A 23327-nucleotide genomic window follows, 5' to 3' on the forward strand; every position below is an offset into this window, starting at 1 on the left:
CTTTTTCCCCTTCATATGGTACACACAGTCGTAGGCACTGCTGTACCACGGACGTGAGCAGCGTTCCCTTTTCTGAAGGCTTAGGAAATTACAGAGAAGGTTCCTAACAAGTAATTTCACATATCAGAGCTGAGCAGAATTTCATGCTTGGCCCCTACATATGAATTCCAAGCATCAGCCTTGAGCCCAGGGCTTTTGTTGGCAGTCAGGGCCTGTGCAGGTCAAGAAATCAAGTTCTGAAATAGACACCAATTACCCAGACCTTCAACAGCTTCTGCATGATCTCCAAAAAAAACAGGTGAAGGTATGAGCTTCCTAGATTAAAATAAGCTATTTGAAGACATTCACACACAACACAGACAACACCTTGCCAAGAGATTTTTTAATTCAGTTTTATTTCAGAAACAAAAGAGGAAGACATAATACAACTTATTTAGCAGACACAACCAAAATTAAAGATTAAGCCTTGCTTATTCTTTTCCAAAACTCACTAGGATTCTATGTTCCAGCAAGAAATATTCCCACCCATTCATGTAGCGCTTTCAGCTCCCACCTGCCTGAGCAGGTAAAAATCCAGTTGAATCCCAGAACAGAGTAGGCTATCAATTCATATTATTTTACTGCATTGTCCTGGTTTTGGCTGGGATAGAGTTAATTTTCTTCCTAGTAGCTGGTATAGTGCTGTGCTTTGGATTTAGGATGAAAATAATATTGATAACACCCTGATGTTTTAGTTGTTGCTCAGCAGTGCTTACACTAGTAGTCAAGGACTTTTCAGCTTCTCATGCCCTGCGAGCGAGAAGCTGGGAGGGGGCACAGCCAGGACAGCTGACCCAACCTGGCCCAAGGGCTATTCCATACCATATGGCATCATGCTCAGTATAGAAACTGGGGGGGAGTTGGCTGGGGAGCAGCGATCGCTGCTCAGGGACAGGCTGGGCATTGGTCAGCAGGTGGTGAGCAACTGCATTGTGCATCACTTGTTTTGTACATTCTTTTATCATTATTTTCTCTTCTTCTGCTGTACTATTAAACTGTCTTTATCTCAACACACAGGTTCTACCTTTCCCCCCCCCCCCCACCCGATTCTCTCCACCATCCCACAGCAGGGGATGAGCTAGCAGCTGGGTGGTGCTTAGTTGCCAACTGAGGTTAACCCACGACGTGTCTACATCATAGCTAATTTTTCACAATAGTTTAGTAGATAAATAAGGTGGAGAAGTAGCAGCTTATAGCATTTAATGGAACAGCACTTAGTATCTACTCTTCTTTAACTATCTGCCATCACTTCTTGGAATGCCAATGCACCCTTAAATGCCAAATCAGGAAGTACTCCTATTCAAAATACAGTTCAAGACAGACCCACAAATGCACCAAATATTGAAAAAAAACCAACCTGCTGTGATTTGAAATTTGTATAACATCTGCTTGAGTTAAGAGCTCGGAGCTGGGCTCTGAAATCCTCTGTATCATCATCCATGCTTTTTCCAATCCAAATGCTAATGAGGCAGTATCAGCAGGCAAACAAGGAAGGCAAATATTTCAAATGAGGGGTAATGCTGCACAACTAGGATCTAGACTAATTACACATACACACTGATGTTTCTCTTTGGCAAGGGAAGAGGAAGAAGTAACAGGCAGAGTAGTTATTAAAACTTGCCAGGACTTTAGATGCACGGTGAATTGCCTGATCCTACTGAGCACACTTCTGAGACCCTTTTGGTCTGTTAGGACTAACTTCAACGTGCAACAGGTATGACCGATTTTTATTCAAAACTCCAACAAGTCAGCTTGGACACTAATTACCCCATAACTGGGGAATACTTTCCAACTAATTATCCAAGAAGAAATACCAGGTGGGATTTTGGCCCTTATAAAACAATAGTCTTGGTTGTGTTGTGTGCTTGTATAGCAAAGCATTCACATGCTGACAATGTGTTTGCTTAGGTGACTACTACTCATATTCAACCAAGGTAAGTCCAGAAATTCCATAATTATCATTTAACTATTGCTCTTAGTTCTCAAATATAAACACTTTCATTGTGTGCCAATTAGTAAGACCTGATTAACGATTATACTCCAAGACCGAAGACAAAATAAGCTAAAAGAAACTCCTTTGGATCTAAGGAATAATAATAATAGGGTACACTTTTCAATCCAAAGGGTTCCAAAATCTTTTCCACTGATTAACTAAATGGCAAGTACTAGGCAACACTACAACATGCCTAAAATCATGTTTTATACATATATCTAGCTATAGATACCCACATTCATACAAACATGCCACTTCAGTTAAAGTCTAACTCTGAAAACTAGCTCTGGCTTGATCAATAGATAGCAATATCAGATTATGGCAGTAAAACAACAGAATGTCAGGAACCACTGGGAATAGTTTTGAAAGTGCTTGAGCTTGAATTTGGCCAAGATAAAAATATTCATGCATCTGGAGGTTAACTTCTCACACTTGGAAAAAATTAATATTTTTCTATTTAAATTCTTACAGATTAGAAAGAACAATTCCCCACCCCCCCGCCCAAAGAACTGTAAGGTGTAATCAGTTTAGTTGTAAAGTGTACATTATAAGAAAATAGCTTTTCCTATCTCCTTTAGGTCAGTTATATCCAACCTCGCATTAGTAAGCAAAGGTTATCTTAAAATATATAGGGAATAAAATTTACATATATTGAGATTAAACTTTCTAGTTAGCTTAATTTCGACCATAAGGAATGAGATATAACCAACATCTTACTCTAACACTGCGTACCATTTTACTTCTGGAAGGCCAAAAATGAATTTCAAAGGAAGTGTCTACAAATACATACAGATAACTATTTTATTAGAAATACTGAGCAACATCAACGTTTTAACAGGAACAAGTTTATCCGTAAGGATAATCACAGTGTCATCATAGAAGTTCTATTGTGTGATTCAGCCAAGAAAGTTATACAATAAAAAGAAGGAAACATTAAACTTACGTTTGCTTCTAGAAATGAAGACAATTTTTAATCATGAATTTCCTTGAAAACACCGTATGTTGTTAACCAGCAGTAAAGCACTAGGTGTTGAAAGGCACTAGGATTGTTAGCTCGTGTTACCTAGTTTCCAATACAGATACAGGCACTTGAAAGCTTAATAAATCAAGCCTGTAAAACACTTCTATATTTGTGCGGAAGTCTGCTACATTCATTAACATCTTCAACAGGTTGTCCTGCAGTTATAAGGACGCAAAATTCAGAGTAAGTCTCTGCAGCACACTTTACAAGTTGGATCTTTCTTTGGCAGACACAGGAGATGTGGACTGCGTATATGTCCTAATGACACCCTAAAAAGAAAAAAAAAAAAAAAAAATATTCAGAGCAAGTTCCATTAGAAGTAGTTAGGGGAACTTCAGAAAAAAAAAAAAAAAAAAAAAAAAAAAAAAAAGAGTACTTGAAGCAGCAATTTTGTTATTCTATGTAGCAAGAACTGAGCCCAGGAAAGGCTTGTGGAAATGTTTCATTACCATTACAAAGAGCATGTAATCATTGGTCTGGAGAATCAACCTGCACAGGTTGCAAATCATGTACAGTTATCTTCCAGAAGCCTTACAAAAACCCAACTGAAACAAAGTAATTGTACATAATTGGTTAATTGATGTTTAATTAAATTCAATTAGTGATATTTCCTCATTTTTTAATTCTACATGCACTGACTTCTGCCATTGAAACCAAATGGGAATCAAGACTAATTTCTCACTTTGTTGCATTTACAAAAGAAGTTAAGATAATTCACAGCCAGTCAAAAGTCAACTACAGAAATCATTAGCATACGTTTTTCGCACTGTCAGCATTGTATTTGTCCAGCAAAGCCTGAATACGGGCACCATAGTCAGGATGAACATCAGTGAAGTTTTTCACCTAAAGAGGAAGACAGAACAGAAAAGGCAACAAGAATTTTTTTCCTTCACTTCAAATGTATTCTTTAATACATTTTCTGCTCTGTGGTCTACAAGCAGTACATATCATAAGGAAGAAAAGGAGGATGAAAACTCTTTTCTAGCACTTTAATTCTGACCAGCCAGAAAGGAGCTATGAACATCTTCAAACACTGTTTCTACTATCGCACATGGAGCTCTTTCCTGATTTAAACAAAGTTCCACTGGGAAGGATAAAGATCCAATCCCTCCCTGGCCCTCACTGCCTTTTCCTTGTTTAGAGCAAAACATTACACTGGCAGTCACCTGATTTTTGAAACACCAAGCTAAACACATAATGACATCCTTGCTGTTCAACATCAATCCCATTCTTCCCATCAGGAAAAAGTCACTTTACCATGTTATACATTATGTTATATTATGTAAATATGCACATATTTAAGTGTTCTGCATTGATAATTCCTGCATAAGAAAAATCCAGAAGTCACCTTGTCAGAGAAGAATTTCTTATCTTCCTTTCCATAAGCATATTGCCGTTTTGACAAAGTTACTAGACTGCAAGAAAACCTAGAATAAAGAGCAAAGGCTAAAAACCAAATAGGCCACTTACAGCTCTCTTCTGAATGAAGAGTTGCGCATCTTTAAGATGATCAGCAATATTTTTACACAGCCTTTGGCGTTCATCCTCCTTCAGCACTTTGGTATAGAATTCTCGCACCTTATGATTAGAAACAAAGTTTTATTTTGAAATTCCCCAAAGCAAGTCATTCTACCTGTAGCAGCCAATAATACTTACTAGACTTTTAGGATTCATTATTACTGAAAAAGAATAGTTTTCACTTAACTAGTCAGGCAACACTTAAAATATTCAAAATACTTAAACTCAAAAGGCAACCAATTTCTGGGTTTTGGGTTTTTTTTGCCAGCCTGCTAACAACTTGTTCTATGCCTACCTTGAAATAACTGTTGCTTATTCAATTAATGAAAACAAATATTGCTGTTGGGCTCCAATTCAGGAATTGATGATCACGACATTACATGCACACTCTAGTTTGCATATCTGCAGACACTAACCGCAAGAAGACAAAGTCACAACCTCTAGATATCTGTGCTCAGAATATGGAAGGCAAAGGTCTGTGAGAATTCACTAACTGTCCTGTCAGCAAAAATTCACTTATTCATCAAATTAAGCTGTATGCAGATCTTCCAAGCTCTCAATGAGAGCTGGACTTCAGGTCAGCCCAGATGCTTCAGATAAGAATCATTCAAACGTGGCTCCTATCAATATTCTCTAGACTCATCCTATAAACTCATCTTGTATAATAAGCAATATAAAACCTTTTCATACATCATACCTGAGTGACATTATCTTCATTTGCACTATTGAAGCGCTGCACATCTCCCGAGACAGACATGCGGCTCTCCCTTACCATGGGCTGATCTTCCGGACCGGTAAAACTATTTGGGTAATAGTTTGGGGCACCACCTGAAAACAAACAAAAGACCCCCCACAAACCCAAAACAATCAGATGCCAGCTCTCTCAGATTAAGTCAGAAGACAGAAAATGTTCTTTGCCTAGAACAACCTAAATCAATTACCCAGTTATGATTCACTTAACTAAAACCAGTTGTCAGTATTTTTCTGTCAACACACAGCTCAACATCATCAAGAGCTGTGTCTTCAAGCCAGTACTTAACAGCACTTACTACAAACAGAATTTCAATAGCTTTTTTTGGGGAAAAATTGAGTTGTTTCAGAAATATGGAGGTCTGGCCACTCTCACAACAACATAGCTCAGACAATTTTAATAGACAAAGTCATGGAAGTTATTCAAAGTTTTAGTCCAAGGCAGCATAAAACTACACTTTCATCTGCATATTTGAAGTACTACTAATCTTAACTATGTAGGGGGTTTATTTTAAACGGATAATGAACTTACAGAACTACATAAAAATAAACTTATTATCTGTTCTCGGAGGGGAGCAGCTGTTCTCAAGTTCATATTTTCCAAATATTTCCCTCTTCTCCCTCAGCATGTATTAGAATGCATAGCCCAGAGGAATACAGTTTTTGGCACGAGGCATAGCTTAAGTAGATCTTTGTTTACTCTCAGGTGTAAAACAGTCACTATTGGGCAAATGCTGACAGAACATAACCTGCTGAATAGAGGTGAAGTTAAAAGCTCTAGTCTTGGCATTTATACTCTTGCCTTTCGCAATCTCTCGGAAATCAGAAAGCAAAGCAGTTTAACAAAGTGGATTGAGTATATGAAAGTCAGTCTTTAAATTTAAAAAAGGCAAATACAGATTCAAAGACATTTAGGCCATCTCCATTTTTAGAATAGATTTTTGCCTAGAAGTAGAGACAGAGGCGGTAATTAAGTTCTCTGAAACCATTTCTCAGGCATATTTCTTCATTTAAAATAATTAATATTTTAGAACTTTTTCAACTAAGTCCCCTTTAACAAGCATGTTTCTAGAAGTCTTCAAAGGAACATAAACTAGGGACATAACTGAACTCATTTGATGGGGTGTTCTCCTGCAAGCTCCCCTTTCTCTTAAAGGCCTATTTGTAAATTTTTAAACACATCTTAAGCTTCATTTGGTTTTAACACCTTTAAACTCCCCACCCCCTGTCCAAACATCCAAACAAAGTCTCCTTTCCTGGATTAATAGGAGATATACACCCATTCTGAACAAGTACGTAAAGATGACAAACATTCTACTTTTCAGGAACCAAGAAGAAAAACCCCTTCCCCCCCCCCCATTGTTTGCAAAATTAAAAATGAGTCTATCTGTAGCAAGTAGAAGTTACATATATAGAACTGAAAAACACTTATAGTTAAGAGACTATCAACTACTTCACACAAGGCTTAAGTTGTATAAGGAACATCTATGTGCTTCTTTTAAAGTCTTGAAAAAAGATGTAGAGAATGCATTCTGTAACCTACACAAGCATGTTTATGTTTTACAGCAAAGTTTTGATTCTCAGTACTTGCACAAGACTGACGAGAGACATACAGGGGATACAAATAAGTGCAATAAAGGAAATACAACATATTCAGATTTAAGAACACTTTCGATAAGATCCCTCAAATAGGAGGTAACAGGATAAAAGTCAGTTTCTTGTCAATTAGCATCATATCAAGAACACAGGAAACAGAGGAATAAAAAGTCCCTTTTTGTATTAAGAAGAATTAATCCTCCTCAAGGATCTGTGTGAGGACTAGTACTACTCAACACATTCCTAAAGTTACCTGAAAAGGGAGCAAATAATAAATTGACAGCTCAGCCTCTGCAAACTTTAACTTTGTCAAAATCAAAGTTGGCTATTTATACTGACACATGATCTCATGATACCAAAACAGTGGATGAAAATTGCTTTTCTGAAAACAATTTTATTTGCCATGTAATTCACATGGGGAACAGAAATGCATGCAACTTCACACCTGCACAATCATGGGGTCTAAGATATGTCAGTACCTATCACAAAATAGATCTTGAATTCATTTGGATAGTTTGAAGTAAATTACTTTTTGATTGCTGGTGAGCACTGAGTTAAAGAGAGTATTAGGAACAGCACATGGACAAATTTAGGGCACTACAGAAAAGAGCACATAGTGGATTTGTAACAACTGCAGGTGAGGACAGCTAATCACAGAATCATAGAATAGTTGGGGTTGGAAGGGACCTTTAAAGGTCCTCTAATCTCAAAAAGGATCTAGTAATATAAGGAAAGGTACTAAAAGGTTGACAAAGATTTGAGAGGTAAGGAACAGTTTTCACATAAAAGGAAAAAAACCAGATAGACTGGGAAGCCTGAAGCTCAGGAAGTTATACAGTGATAAGTGAGTTGGGGGCAAAAAAGTCACAAGAGACACTGAATAGTTGAGGAGAAAAAGTAGCATTTCTCACAGTATAATAAGTTAGCAATATCCAACAAAACAATCTGTTTAGCAAGTATCTTAAATCCCCTGTGAAAAGAAAAGAATTCTGCAGTACATGCATAAGTATCATTATATTTAAAGGTATTTTCATTACTACCTTGGTTGTCAGAAACGCACATCGGTCCATCCCTCTGGTAATTGGCTACACGAGTTCTGAAGGGGCAGTTCACAGGAATTTGTAGATAGTTAGGTCCCAGACGGTGTCTATGAGTGTCAGGATATGAAAAAAGACGACCCTAAAACATGTATCACAAACATTAACTACTACTTGCTGAAAGACATCACTTAAATGGTACATCCCAATTCAAAGCATTCTACATTAAAGAGTAAAAGGAAGAAGACTGTTTCCTTTGTGTATATATTCTTGACAGGCTACAAATTATGTCCAAAATGACACTTAACCTACCATTCTTCACTGGTATTCCAGCAAAGTTAGTTTGTGGCTGAGTTGCATTTATGCAGCTTGGGTATTTCCTATCAATTTCAGAATGCTAAACCTATTCTGAAGCAGGAAAATGGTTACACACATAGAGATGAAAATTACTATAACGGTGCTAAATATTACCAAGGAATAATATAGTATTTTCCTACTTATTTTCAACCTTAGATTTTAAAATTGATTACATCTAAAGTATGGTAGTTTCTTATTTATTTACTGAACTGAATCTGAAGTAGTTCTAGTGACATTTGGACACCAAGAAAACAGACTGATTTTGACCATGAAGTTTGTGGGAGTGAAGAGAGACAAAACAAAAGAACTGCGTGATTGTTCAAGAGTTTATCCAGTTAAAACTGCCAAAATACCTTCCTGTCTCCATGGATATCATTTGAAACAACAATCTGGTTTTAATCTGAAAAAGTATAACATGCAGACATCCATGACTCTGCAGACAGTATTGTCTACTGCAGCCAGGCTCATCAGATATTTTGACCTGTAAGAAATCTGATACTAATTCTAAATGACAGTCTTGCAGTTTCTATCAGGGATTAGTTATATCTGTATTTTAGAGCATTTGAAGTCCACTTCTCACACTCATAATAGTTTATAATTCTAAGATATACTGTAAAAGCATGAATAAATATGCATTGCTGCTATGGTTTTATCCCGTACTTCTTGCCAGACTGACAGATTTCCCTGTCAACTTTGACAGTGGTTGCAGATGCCCTCTAAATTCTAGATTTTCTATTTCTTTAGTTCTTTCCTGTTCTCTTTATATGTAAATTTTGAATGAGCACATCAAATGGTGATCATTAAAAACAACCACCAAGAAAAAAAAAAAATCAGTTGCTTTCCATCTGCTAGGTTATTTTACTGCTGCTACACCAACAGTGATAGGAATGCTTTCATAAACAGCAAAGCAAACATAATGCTCTTCAAGTAAAGTCTTACATGCATTGTAGTTTACCTGCAGCATTTTATCAGGGCTAGGTTCAATACCCGGTGGCATGTTGCTAGGATCATATGCCATCTGTTCTACCTCTGCAAAGTAATTGACAGGATTCCTGTTCAAGACAAGCTTTCCGACAGGGATGAGAGGGTAGTCACCATGCGGCCAAATCTATAAGACATAACACACAGAAATTAAAATCAACATTATTATCGTATTATGCAGCTTAAATAATAGATCAGGCAAATGCTGCCTAGTAAAGTCTTGATTGAGAAAATACATTACTGAAGAAATTTATTTTTTGCTAACAAACATTGAGAAATGTCTTATTTTAAGAAGTCTTTTGCAATTAATACAGAGTATTAACGCAACTTATTTCATCATCCCAGCATAATCTCAGCACTTGAATACTTAAAAGAAATACCCACAGGCGCTTGAAAAACTGCCTAGGAATGCAATATAGTAGGTGGAACTGGTAGCACGATTGTTTTCAGCTACTTCAAAATGCAACCAGCTTAACTAGCCTTTTCTTTGTCATCTTCGCCTGTACGTTCAAGTTCAAGTGTCTTCAGCCATCTTGGGAGAGCAACATTGGGGGGGGGAAGTAATACAAGTTTACATTAGTATCTTTCAACAAGCCATTCCTTGGAACAGCAATTGGAAGTCTGACTAAATCAGACCAACAATCAGAAGCTACATTATCAACAACAGTTAAAACCAGCGAGCTCAGGGTGTGACTATATGATCCAAGATCACACTTTGGAAATGCAGTGCAGTTGTAATCTACAGGCCTGGAATCAAGCCCTATCCATACTTCACTGAGGAAGAGTAACATCAGATAACATCAATATAATTTTATCTCCAGAATTTCTGACTCATCATGACCATATAATAAAGAGTACACAAAAAATAGAAGGGAAGAATAAAAAGGACAGACTAACTTTATTGATAGGGACTAGTAAGAAAACAGTGCTCCACGGCAACTATTACACTTTTTTTTTTAAAGATAAGCTCAGTTCTGGCATTTGCTACATTTTGATCTCATGACCTTTCTTAAACTAGCTGAAATTGAATATTCACAACAGTGTCAGAGATACCTTAGTTAAATCAAAAGGATTAAATGGAAACTTCTCTGCTTCTTCAAATGTCATAACTTGAATGTAGAAAGACCACGATGGATAGTCCCCTTTGGCAATGGCATTGTAAAGATCACGTATTCCATAATCAGGATCGGTAGAAGCCAATCTTCCTGCTTCTTCAACAGAAAGATTTTTGATGCCCTGGTCAGTCTAAAAGCAAAAAAAGCAGCAGCACCAGTTACACCATGCAGAAAGTATTACAGAAATCATTAATAAGAATGTGCTTTAACAAGACTTAGAATCCAAGAATGCCATTGTCCATCTTCCAGCCTCCAATAATTTGAGTTCAGAATAACAGGATGTTCAACAGCTGCCTTCCAGATAAAAATTAGTTCTCTGATAAAAGTGAAATAAATATATAATGCTACACCGCAGAACATAAGACATCAAACATAAAGGTACGAACCCTCCAGCACATCAGGTAAAGAGGTTTCCCCTCTCCCCTTACAGGATGGAGTGCTCCTTTTCTGTCCCATCATTCCACCTTCTCCTGCAGACCACATGCCACCACAAAGCAATAAAATGGTTGCAGCCCTCAGGGATGAAAGTTCTGGATTCTACATGAATCTCAATCCCCCCCCCCCCCCCCCAATTTCTGTGACATCTTTAGGAGTAACTAAAAACCTCATTTTAATATGCTTTTGACAACTTGAAAGCTAAAAGCTGCTATACAATCCCTCTTATTTTAACATAATGGTTTCTGAAGTCTTGCTTCAAAGGTAGATGTCCAGGCCCCACTAAAGCCTAATGAGGTAAGAAGCTGTACCGCCTTTAAAACTTTGAAGGGAAGTTGTTTTCAAGCGAGATACGCTAGAGACTGCTTTCTCACAGGAGTGTGGAAGTTCTGTGAGCTGCAGCTGAAGAGCTCTTGGAAACAGAGTCTTTATATTTTGGTATACAGCTGAGGCCATCTTAAAAATACTAGATCAATGCAGCTCATATGCAGAAGATTAATGGGAACAAAAACCAGATCCAGATTGAGAGAACTTTTTACCTGAAGAAGCAACTGTTGAATGTGAACTACTGTGTAGCCAGGAACATATCACACACTGAATAAAACACACATTTCCAAAAGGCTAGAGGATTCTTGCATCTGCACTGAATGATAGCAAAGGAGTCTGATAGGAAGTTCTTGCACAGCTTCACACCCGAAACACCTACTGGTATGAGGCTGAAATGCAATAAGCTGAGCTAGGTGCTCAGAGCTCACCACACAAGTAAACCAAGTCCTCCAATAACAACAGACAGAGTTTTTTCATACTCTAGTAAATACCTACTGTGTCATAGCAGGAACAATGATGTCCATCATATTTGTTAAAGGCATGCAACCGATATAAAAAAAAAAAAAACCAACACACACACCTTTTTGATTGAGTCTATGCACTAACAAGTCTTTTCTTAATTAAACTTGAAAAGTCACAGAACATTTTTAGACAATTTGTTTAAACTGGGTTTTTTTTTTTATCCAATACGATGTATACTTCCAATACATAACTGGAAAAAAAAATATCAATACCTTCACATGGAATTTGCAATAGACTGCTTTTCCACTAGCATTAACCAGTTTAAAAGTATGTGATCCATATCCATTCATATGGCGATAACCATCAGGAATACCACGATCACTGAACAAGAAGGACACCTAAAGAGAAGGATCAAACAATATTAATGGAGTCACCAGATCAAGGATAAAGTGACCATGCGAGACAAAGTTCATTTATTGCATTACTCTGCATCACTGGAAGCCATCTTAATATTATATATTCCTTGAGGAATTTCTAGTTTAAGAGTGTTAATGAAATAAGAATGCTTTGGTTTTGCACAAAAAACAATTGTGAATTAAACCTATGTGAAGTTTTATGCCCACGTGAAATATTTGGTGAAGTACCAGATATTAACCTAGTGATAATGTTATAATTTCCCCTATAAGCACAGAGCATGTAAGCATGGATAATTTAAAGTACAAATATAAATAAGAACTTTTTCCAGGTTAAAGACAAAATATGAAAACTGAAGTCCTTAACAACTAGTTCTTCAAAGTCTTCAAAGCAGTAAACACACCACCATGCAAACATATTCAAAATGCTGCTTTTCTTTAGGTTTATGATCACAAACAATGCTTGTGGTACTTCTTGTTCCAATTAGCAATTACTGAAAGGCTTCTGTATGAACCCATTTTCTTTAAAAAAAACAAAAAACACAAAAACCAAAACCACTGCATTTTTAATTTTATATTAGCTTTTTTTGCATAACATTCTTAGATATAAATACATTTCAGAATAATTAGAATGCACTGTGAATTCTAGTAATTTCTGGAGATGATCTAATGTGCTACACAATATACAGCTTTAAATAAACTTATATGTGATAGCATTACTTTCCCAGTATTTTACTGTTCTCTAAAATTAACAGTTTGTTGTTCATCAGTATCTCCACTGCTTTAGTATTCAAAAACCTAGCAACTTCCCCTTCATCCCTATATAAAGTAGGACTATGAAAACAGCAGAATCCCACCCATTTCATAGTGTCATTAAAAGAAAAAAGGCAAACCAGATACACGTACTAACAGCCTTAAAAGCTATTGGAGGCCTTTCACCTTTACTGTTCCTAGAAGATTATGTAGACTTCTATATAAAACATGGAAACGAGACACTTAAAAACATATGCTGTCATAACATGATTTTCTTACACACAAAATAAAGTCAAAGGAGAACCTTACTTGATGCAAAGACTCAGGGCGAAGACTCCAGAAGTCCCACATCATGTCTGGATCCCTCAGATGAGTCTGAGGGTTCCTCTTTTGGCTATGGATGAAGGATGGAAACTAATTTGTCCGGAAGTGGAGGAGGGAGGAAGGAGCAGGTGGGAAAAAAAAAGTTCTGTAACACCTCCAAATTATATGGGGTATACTATACAAAACATGACAAACAGTTTTTTCAATACAGTGTTCATACAGTGTTCAATACAGTTTTTCAATTCAGTGTCCTGTTCCCCGAAAGGAACAGGACACTGAAAAATGAGACAAAGCTGCAAGATCACTGAAAAAAATCTTCTACTGTCATACCCCTCCTGCAACCAAATTCATTCATAGACCAGTAAAATTAGGGTAAAGTGAAACATTTACAATTAGGATAAACAGGCTGTTCAAAGCTTAAGAATGCTTTTATTTTGTGACCGATAAAGTGAGAGGTAAATCTTTTCAAATTTGTATATCTGAACTTTACTGCACAGCTGACTCCTAAAGGAATAGAGATACTATAAAATATCTGTGCAGAACTTCTCCACTCTAGAAAAGCCCCTCTGCTTACAAACTGCTGTTAAACTTATACTAGAAAACAAAAAAGAAATATCAGATTTAATAAAGAGAATTTGCAAGCTTTAAAAGTCTTTTTTAAGTAGCCTCAGAATGAAAAAAATTAAGAAGTTAAACAGCTAATTTGAAAAGAGTTCAACAGCTAATTTGAACACCAGTGAAATGAATCAGATCTGAAGTTAAAAAACACGGTAACATACTTACTTGCTGGCTATTCTGCTGTGGCATATGTGCCAGCAAACACAACTAAATGTGTGTGCTATTTGTGGTATGAAACCACATAAGTAATCAAGCATTAGTTATTAAATTTCTTTTTTTTTTTTTTAAATAACACCTTTTCAAATCAAAACTGTTCAGACCATCTAACAAACAACAAAGTTTAAGTGTGTCAAAACAAAATCTTTTGCTTCTCAGTGAGGCAAGAACAAGATGTGAACGAACTTTTGGACTCTTTCACAAAGTACCCTCATCTTTTGTGTTTACTCACCAACATTGCATCCCGAATGAAGAAGATAGGAGTATTATTTCCCACAAGATCCCAATTACCCTCTTCTGTATAGAACTTCATTGCAAAGCCTCGAGGGTCACGAACTGTATCAGCCGACCCAGATTCTCCAGCTTGAAGAAACACATGAACATAGAGAAGTGTTATGATAGGAAACGCATACAAATTGTAAGCATAAAAACATAGAACTTGAGAATATGCCATAAAATCCTAAAAGGGTGGGCGTTATTACATTAAGTCTTTTCTAAACCAAGGAATTTTTGGCATATTTCCAACAATACTTCAGACACTGGAAGTTTCCAAAGTGTGAACAGACACCAAGCATTTGGGCCACAGTTAAAAAAAAAGAAAAAATAAATATATCCACCTGAACCAATTAAGAGTTCAAGTATTTGCATTATCACAGAGACAACATCAGATTATAAGGCTGAATCTGCTAAACACACATTAGTTTCTGTGCATCAAATCCCAGTGTGAAAGCTCTCATTTGGAAGGCAGCAATCTAAATAGCCTACCTAATAAAAAGGTAACTTATTACAGAAGCCTTGCAACCCTTTTAATTCCCCTCCTGCTTTATCCAAAACAGTCCTTTCAATGAGTAACTTCATACCAGAACAAAAATGCCTACCACAATACCTGAGCAAAAGGATTCCAGAAGTATTCAGGAGCAGCTAATGCTAAACATCATGATGAAATAACAAGGACACTCATTCTCGCATTAAAAAAAAAAGTGTACTACAGAATAGCTAGGAAGAAACGTGTTCAAACAGAGCAGGGAAAGCAAAAGTAATGATGCAACAACCCACTTCAGCACACGGTCCGCAGATCAAACTCAGCTGCATGTCCTTCCCCCGTATAACATCCCCTACCTCCTTAAGTTTTGGTGACACAGGGAAAAGCCAGTAGGTCAAAACCAGCAGCTCCTTGAGCCTTGTTGGACTGCTTTCTCTCCAATACTACTTCCAGAACTGAATCCTTACTAGGATTTCTTTTCTTTTAAATACAGATAGAGCAGTAACACATACGTTTTGAAAGATTGTTTTTCTGTCAGAAAAGATATTGATCCTAATGCATGTTTTAACTAATATTACTTAAGATTTTGCTAGTTTATGCATTCAGCTCTTCAAGAATTAAGAGTTCATTTATGGAGGACTGTTTATTCTTCTTTGCCTAGTACTTACTTTACAGCATTCACCCCCAAAACATTCCTACAGCATAAGAGATTATAGGTATTTAACTCTCAAGCGTTAAACCGCAGCATTCAAGTGTTGATTAGGATCCATCCAGAAACAGAGCAAGCTTTCCATCAGAAAACAAAGTAGCTCAGACTATCCTTTCTCTCACATTGCAGAGGGAAAACTGTCTACAGAGAGCTCTGGCAGAAAGATGCAGAAGCTGCTTAAGGTCTTACCACTTAAACGAAATTCACAGAAGAGGAATTGGTTGGCAGAAAGCATTTCAAACTACCTTAAGTGCTCCACAATGCAAACATTGCTATCGGTGTAACTACGATACAAGTGTAAGATACACAATTACTTTAGAGCCTTACCAACAGTGGAGAATCGTATAGCAATTGGAGTTCTCTTTCCGATGTGTTCAAACACTTTTGCCTTACAATACTTGGTAATATCATGAGTGACTTCAAAATAGCCAAAGGCTCCTGAAAAAAAGGAATTTCAAAATATCAGATCTAGATACCTTCCTTCCACTCACAGCATATCTCTTATTCCGTTATGGTCCAACATACAACTTTAAGTCAAAAGGAAACATGGAAAAACACCAGTTTAAACAGAGTTTATATCTATGTACTAAAATACTCAATTTATTTTCACAAAATGAAATTTACTTAACACAAACTACTATTTGCATGGGGCTCACTCTCCTCTCCTTAACTGACTGTTAACAGTTCCCAGCAGCAATACAGACCTCATTACTGCTGTGCAAAATAACAAACAGTCCCTTTTTGGATGCTTTTCTGTGAAGATTTACATATTTACCGCAGAGCAAGACAAGTATTTCTTTAATCTTGATATGTGTTGCAGAATTTTTGGTCCACCTGTAAGCTGGATGAAGCAACGAAGTTCTTCCCACCCCCACAGAGGAATTTTTCCCATGTACATTCACATTATAATAAAATTCAGTCCCATATCTTCTTCTAGGGCAACACGTAACCAAAAAAAACCAAACAACAAACCAGAGGTGTCAGTTCTACCCTACTAAGATCAGTAACAAATTTTAAAATGAGTTGGTTGAGGTTTTTTTAATTTAAATATTAGACTACCACCTTGCTTTGGCAGACAGATACAAAGACAAGAATCTCCATCAAATAGCATGCAAACAGACATTAAAATAGAGATAGGTAAGTCTTCCCTTCCAGAGGAATGGGGTACTATGAAGGAACAGATAGAGGAAGCAAAGATTACAGCAAATACAGTAAAAATCTAAGGGCTGTAACTACATTTTCTCCCCCCCCCCCCCCCCCCCCCCCCCCTTTTTTTTTTTAAACAGTTTTTCAGTGCTTCAAGTTTTGGCATTGAGTTCTTTTAAGCCGGGTCTTACCACTGCTGTTGATATATAATTACTTATTATGATCTGTAATACTAAATTATAGACAATATGATGCAATTTATCTGTCACAACCTCTGTGTTAACTCGAAAGCTTTTAAAAGTCTAATTCTACACAGAGAAAAAGTATGTGTTTTTAAACATACCTGCCCCTTTTGCATGTACAACTCTTTCAGGAATCCTCTCTCTGTCAAAATGAGCCATCTCATCAGTGAAAACAACATCTTGAACGAGAAGAGGTCCACGTGGCCCTACTGTCAGAATATTAAGCTTATCCCCTACTGGGTTCCCAGCACCGGTGGTCAAGACATCTGGTTTCTGAAAGTGAGAGACAGTCAATATCACAACACCAGAAATTAAACACCCTCTATATTTAAGACACACAACACGCCTGCCTGGTCAATCATTATGTGTCACAGGACATATTAACAAGTATACAGCAAAATTACATAAGATTCTGGAACTAGTTACAGAAAATACAGGTGTCTAACTACATCACCACAGTACTATGTTTGGGGCTATTTAAGAAGGGGAGTTCAAGTCATGTATAATCCAAGAATGTCTTCCATGGTTCAGAAATATTACTTGTTCAAAATATCTATCTTGCTTCAAGAAAAATATGAAGTGTCAACCTTAAAAAAAAAAAAAAAAGAGTTAAGGCTCAGTTTGCCCCCACCTCAACAGGAGAGAGTGGGAAGAGAGCAAGCTAGAAAAGGAGTAGCTGCTGGAAAGTAATAAGGGAGAAAGGAGAGGAAGAAGGTAATGTCAATACAGGGACGGAGGCACAAGGAAAGAGCTATAGTCACACAGCACAAAGACTAAAAGGGGGTACCTGTGATTACCATTGGTCTGGAAGAGCTATGGAAAATAACATAAGCTCATCATGATTCTAGACTCCTGAACCATGGAAGGACTAAGATTAACAAAGCCCTAAGAAGCCCTGCTATCAATAAATGTCCTGTCAAAAGGACAGCACACCAGAACATTTTTTTTTTACTAGCATCATTACTGTCTTTAAAGAAACTGCCCAAAATAGCCCATACTCATCTTTTCCCCCCTCCCTTCCATACCAAGTCCAAGTTAATCATTCTTGTAGGCTACTTAGAGTGGCAGCATCTTCTACAGTAGGAGTGACCCCGTACCTGAAAAAACAGCCACTCCAAGACAACTTCAAGAAACAGCTGTTGGAACTCTCTAGCACTATAATTGAGTGTACTCCCACTTTCTTAAAAAAAATCCCAGTAGAAAAGACTTTGTCTGCATCACATATGGGGTCACATGCTCCTCTAAGATGACAGTCCTATTTTACTGGCTACTGTAGAAAATGCAGCAAGAAAGGTACATCAGCTCCAGAGACCTGATGGCTGCAGGTGTCAGTTTTTCCTGGAGCACCTTTACTGTTAGGAGCCAGGGTGATGTTTGTAAAGGACAGTTACATGTTGCACTAAACTGACATACATCCATATGGGCTCTCTCTCCACATCATCCTACCTTCTTCTGCCAGTAGCATCCACACACCTGAACCACGGGAAATGCTGCAGAATAAACTCACTCATCCCCTCCTGACTAGTTCTCCTTCCTTTAAAGTTCTATACATGAAAAGGAATGGTGAAGAGAAGGAAAAAGTAACTCTTGATGAGAAGGCTTTCACTATTATATCAGTGACTTTATGGGGTTCCAACTTCTATACTGACAATCTAAGTTCTGCTTTCAGTGTTTTAGTTATGTAAACAGACAAAATCCCCATCCGTATCTCATGGAAGAGCATAATTACCTGGACTAGACTCCAGGTTTTTTTCCAAGAGGCAACTCGCAAAGGCAGGGGAAAAAACAATTGTTCTCATCTACACCCAGAGTTCTGGATGAGGTAGAGTATACAGGGAGAGTTATATACACCTTTGTTTAACTCAGGTACATAAACAACCACATAAAAGACATCTGAGATGATAACTGCATTTCCAATGTGTTCTTACTAATATGCAACACACATTAGTCTAGCTGGCTTGAATTCCCCAAACATCTAGGTTCTTTATTCTTCATTCACCACTTCATTAGCATAAAGCTATAAAGCTAAAAGCATAAATTCAGCTCCTTCAGGATGCCTGAAATCCTAACCGGCACTGAAATTTGTACAAACATTTTAAAAAAGACAATATATATCTGGTTACAAACAGGAACATGATGTTCAGAAACTTACAGGAGAGTTATCACTTCAGCTTTATTTAAAGTATTCTTAAGTGAAAGGAACATCTGCTTAAGTCAAAACATTATCTAGAGTTTGTCAAGGCAAATATGCAAGAGTGAAAACTGTTCTCAGTATTCTTTCCACTGCTTATATATCACATGCTTGCTACCTTATCTTTTGCTCAGTTTTGAATGAGCCAAAGAAAATGATTTCACTGGTCACTTCGAGAAATCACCTAGTCAGACCGCACGGGAAGTTCTCCCATCCTGAGTCAGTCTAAGAGTTCAACTTCTTAAAATTATATCCTAACATACAGGCCCCGTACAATTTAGCACCCTTAAATATGTATGCTTTAGTGTGTTTATGTATGCTTTAGCTATCATCTTAAACTAGAAATTAAGCTATCTAGATGATAAGCTTATATATATATATTAAGCTATCTAGATGATAAGCTTATAATTTATATAAGCTTAATTTCTATAAATTAAGTTTCTATAAATTAAAAGTGTCTATAATTCGCTTGATTTCTATACATCTATAAACTAGAAATGTAGTTATCATCTTAAACTAGAAACTTAAAATTGCCATTACAAATAAACTTTTTGCATTAGAATTTAATTTCATATATTAAAGTGGAAGGACACCACCACATTCAAGGAATTTTAGGAAAAAGCTCATTCATCCACCCCATGATTCAGTCTAGTAAGTGTAAAATATTCTACTTCAAGATAGTCACCCAGAACAAATTAATGTAATTATATTATCAGCTCATTAGCCTGACATATTTTCTGTCCTGAGGTCTGAAAGCTACAAGCAACCCATCCTGAAACCCATTCTAAGCCTCTGCTTTGAAGAGCCCTTTCTTAGAACACGGTACAGTCTGCACATGATGAGCCTATAAAACACTCACACATCACAACAGTTTTAATTGAACTTTTTGGTCAAGAAATTTTTTCAAAGTTTGCTTAGGGAGAACTACTTTTTTTTTTTTTTTAAATCTAGCTTCCAGCACTGCCAATATTTTTTTTATTTTCATTAGTTTTGCTGATTAAAAGCTTCAAATTTCTCACAGATAAAATCCAATGTATTAGTTTTTCTAATCATAAATTCATTGATTTTTTTTTTTCATATTGATGACTGTGTCATAGTCATTTAAGACAGGCAAGCTCATTGTAATGCGATGAAAAAGAACAGATCCTACCAATGGCATCCTAAACGTCTGCATTTTCCTCTCCAACCTCCTTGTGTTCTCATTCGTTACAGACATTTCCACCCGTTCTACGTACGCATAGAAACTTCCACTTCATCCTCACTCTAAGGCAGCCTGGGACACAAAAACCCTGCATACAGCTTCAGCACCATTTATGAATTCCGACTACTATAATTCTAAGAAAAGCAAACTTGGGGACTGGATTCTGATAACTCTTTATTTAACATGAAACATAGCGCTTTAAGACCCCTCCAGTCCATACAGTGACTTTTAAAAGTCACTAATATGTACATCATCTTGAAGCAGTGACCAAGTTTCACTCGGTCCATTGAGAAACACAAAACTTATGTTGAATTAAAGCCCTGTTTATCCTGGAGTTCTTCATAAATTCTAAGCAGCCCAGTAGGTTTAACCACACAGTGGTAGGACTATAATGCATATACCTACGCCTATGACCTTCTCCTCTACAAAGTCCTTGCAACAGCTTGGTAAAAGACAGAAAGAGAAAAAAAAAAAAGTGAAAACTTAGTCTTAAGGAGACTTTTTGAGTCCTTTTGATCCACCTATGCCTTTATAATACCTTCTGTGTGATTACCTCAAGGGTAGGGAAAAAACCTTGCATGTTATTTGTAAACTATGCATGCAACAAAGAATAAAGGTTTGTAGAGGTAATACAGCCCTTCTCAAACCAAGAGGCTATACTGTTGTCTGAAACTCACTTCTTCTATAATGCTAACATTTAAGACTACTAGAAGTGGTAGCTAAACCCACAACTTTTTGAAACTAAACCTATCAAAATATTTAACAGCTTTGTGGCTGTACAGTCTCTTTTGTGTAGGCAGACTTTCTGAAAGGTTCTTTCTACCGTTCACATTAGAAGTACAAACTTTTTTTTTTTTTTAAATGGTAGGATATATTCACTTTAGTTTCAGGAAAATTTTGCCCCTTTTGTGTGGAGCACACAAAACAAGTTCCATCAGTGCGAAGGGAGAGAAAAAAAACCACGGTAGTTTTAAGAATTCTCATGCTACTTTTGGACTTGAGTTTGTTTGATGCCTATATTTTCATATGGCTGGGAGCTATGTACAGTCAAAACCTTAAAAGATAAGAACTTTCAAATCTGCATGTGTATTTCATTACAGCACTAGCCTGCCATGACAGAAGGGAAACAAAAGCCAGGAGAATTTTAGTCACAGCTGTTGTAAACACCATACATCAAAGTACATACTTCCAGGCATTACTGATACTTTGCACCTTATACAAGTCACTTTAGAATTCGAGTAAGTCCTCCCTACTTCCTATCTTAAGGTCTCATGACTCCTTATGCAACACAGACTTTGGGTTGCCTCCCAATCTTCAAATTAACCTTGGCCTGTATTCAAATACTGTTTTGTTACAGAAAAGCCCACATCCATACGGAAAGTACTACTTACAGTACAAAAAAAAAATATTATGACACATGTTAGAATACGATGAAGTCACAATTCATCACCGGAAGGTAGTTTTCATACAGTACCTTTCAGAATCGGGGGGGGACACGACACGGGGGGATATCAAGATGACTTGACAAGTGCAAACGGTGGGAACTGAAGCATGCACTTGTGTCTTGCAAGACTGCTGCTTAGTATAACCAGCAGAAAAAGTAATTAACGGCAAATACACATTTCTGTCAGAAAATACATAGCAGAAACTGCCACACTGATTTCATGAAGAAGAAGGGAAATCAACTCTTGCAGCATTTATGCATATACTTTGGGGTATATTCTACATCTTCAGAAGACCGAGTGCCACGCTGTTGATTACATGTTGTTATGATTTCAGCCAACCACTTGCCCCAATCAACCTGGTAAACAAGCCTCCACATACTGCTGAATGTACCTGATCTTCTATATTATTCGCTAGTTACACTCTCACTGGCTTCTATCAACGTGACAGCTGAATTGAAAATGTGAATATCTGATTTGAGACGAAAAAAATAGTATCTCTGCCCAAGGACCTGCCTGCTTGGGCGCAGACAAGCCCCATTCCTGCCTAAAAGGAGAAGCTGTGGACAAGGCAGACTTGCCGAGGCAGCCGTGCCAGCAGCGCTGACCGCCCTTGTCACCCCCGGCCAGCTGGCAGCCGCCGGCCCCTTCGTGCTTCGGTTTTCCCGGGCACGGCACCAAGCCGAGAGCTCCGCGTTACGGGGCGAGGGCGCCTCGCCCTCCGCCGCTGCCCCGCGGGATAACCCGAGCGCGGAGCGCCACGGCCCCCCCGGCTCCGTCCGAGCTGGTTTCCGTCAGGTCAGGCGCCAGGCCGGAGCAACCCCCCGAGGCCCTGCGCCCTCCAGCGCCGGGGCTCACCCGCTCCCCTCGGCCCCCGTAAGGGGGGCAACGCCGCCCGCGGGCCCATCGTCCCTCCGCCGTCCCCTCCGCAGTGGGCCGGACCGTTACCGCCCAGCGAGCCGGGCCGGACGGAGAGCGGGGTGCCGAGGGTGCCCCCCGCCCAGCGGTGAGCGGGGTGCCGAGGGGCGCAGTCCCCCATGCCTCGCCGCGCGCCGGGGGCGCGCAACGCCCGCCCCGCGCAGCCCTGGCGGGTACCTGCGAGCCCCGCTGGCTCCGCCACTGCTTCAGCTGGTCCGAGGCGTCGTCCCGGCCGTCAGCCATTTTGCAAGCTTAGGCGACCCCCAAAGCAGGAAGGGCGATGCCGAGAGAAGCAAGCGCGGGGCGGCCCGGTGGGACTGTGGTCGCTACCAGCGAGGAGGCAGCGCCGGAGAGGTCACCCCGCGGTGAGACGCCGCAGCGCTGCGCCGCGCCCTGCAGCACCAGCAGGTAGCGGGAGCTCCGGCACCTACGGCTTCTACCCCAACGCTGCGCCCACCCCCCGCTACCTCCTCGGCCAATAGCCTCGCGTCCAGCGGGCAGCGCGAGCTGTGAATGGGTGAGGGGAGCGTCAATCAGGCGGTGTGAGGGGGGGTGCCTGTGGCAGCCTGCCGCCTCAGCCTGCGGGGGACGGCGATAGGCAAGCGCGGGGCTGCAGTGTTCCCTTGGCACTCGAGTTTGAGTGTGGTAATTAGCTAGTGTGAGGTGTGTAGGTAACTTCATTTTTGGTGTGTATTTTCAGTTTTGAGATGTCGGAACTTTCTAAAGCTGCTGACTGGGGAGAAGTTATTCAGTGGTGTAG

General features: G+C 38.7%; 1 protein-coding gene across 2 annotated transcripts; it reads right to left on the reverse strand.

Annotated features, from left to right (window-relative positions):
• Nucleotides 1-1113: 1113 nt before the first annotated feature.
• On the reverse strand, nucleotides 1114-23018 carry CAT (catalase). Of its 2 annotated transcripts, XM_075501965.1 has the most exons (14): nucleotides 22745-23018; nucleotides 18262-18359; nucleotides 16917-17088; nucleotides 15755-15865; nucleotides 14188-14318; nucleotides 13107-13211; nucleotides 11904-12029; nucleotides 10346-10537; nucleotides 9267-9419; nucleotides 7958-8096; nucleotides 5269-5399; nucleotides 4524-4631; nucleotides 3810-3896; nucleotides 1114-3322 (listed from the first exon to the last, which is right to left on the reverse strand). In XM_075501965.1, exons 3-14 carry the CDS (start codon nucleotides 16972-16974, stop codon nucleotides 3257-3259), a joined length of 1407 nt encoding a protein of 468 aa, XP_075358080.1. In that variant the 5' UTR covers nucleotides 16975-17088; nucleotides 18262-18359; nucleotides 22745-23018; the 3' UTR covers nucleotides 1114-3256. The 2 variants fall into 2 exon arrangements, with proteins under 2 accessions (XP_075358080.1, XP_075358077.1); XM_075501962.1 differs by lacking the exon at nucleotides 18262-18359.
• Between the last annotated feature and the right edge of the window lie 309 nt (nucleotides 23019-23327).

Source organism: Mycteria americana, chromosome 5 (assembly GCF_035582795.1).
Source record: "Mycteria americana isolate JAX WOST 10 ecotype Jacksonville Zoo and Gardens chromosome 5, USCA_MyAme_1.0, whole genome shotgun sequence".
Lineage (NCBI taxonomy): Eukaryota > Metazoa > Chordata > Aves > Ciconiiformes > Ciconiidae > Mycteria > Mycteria americana.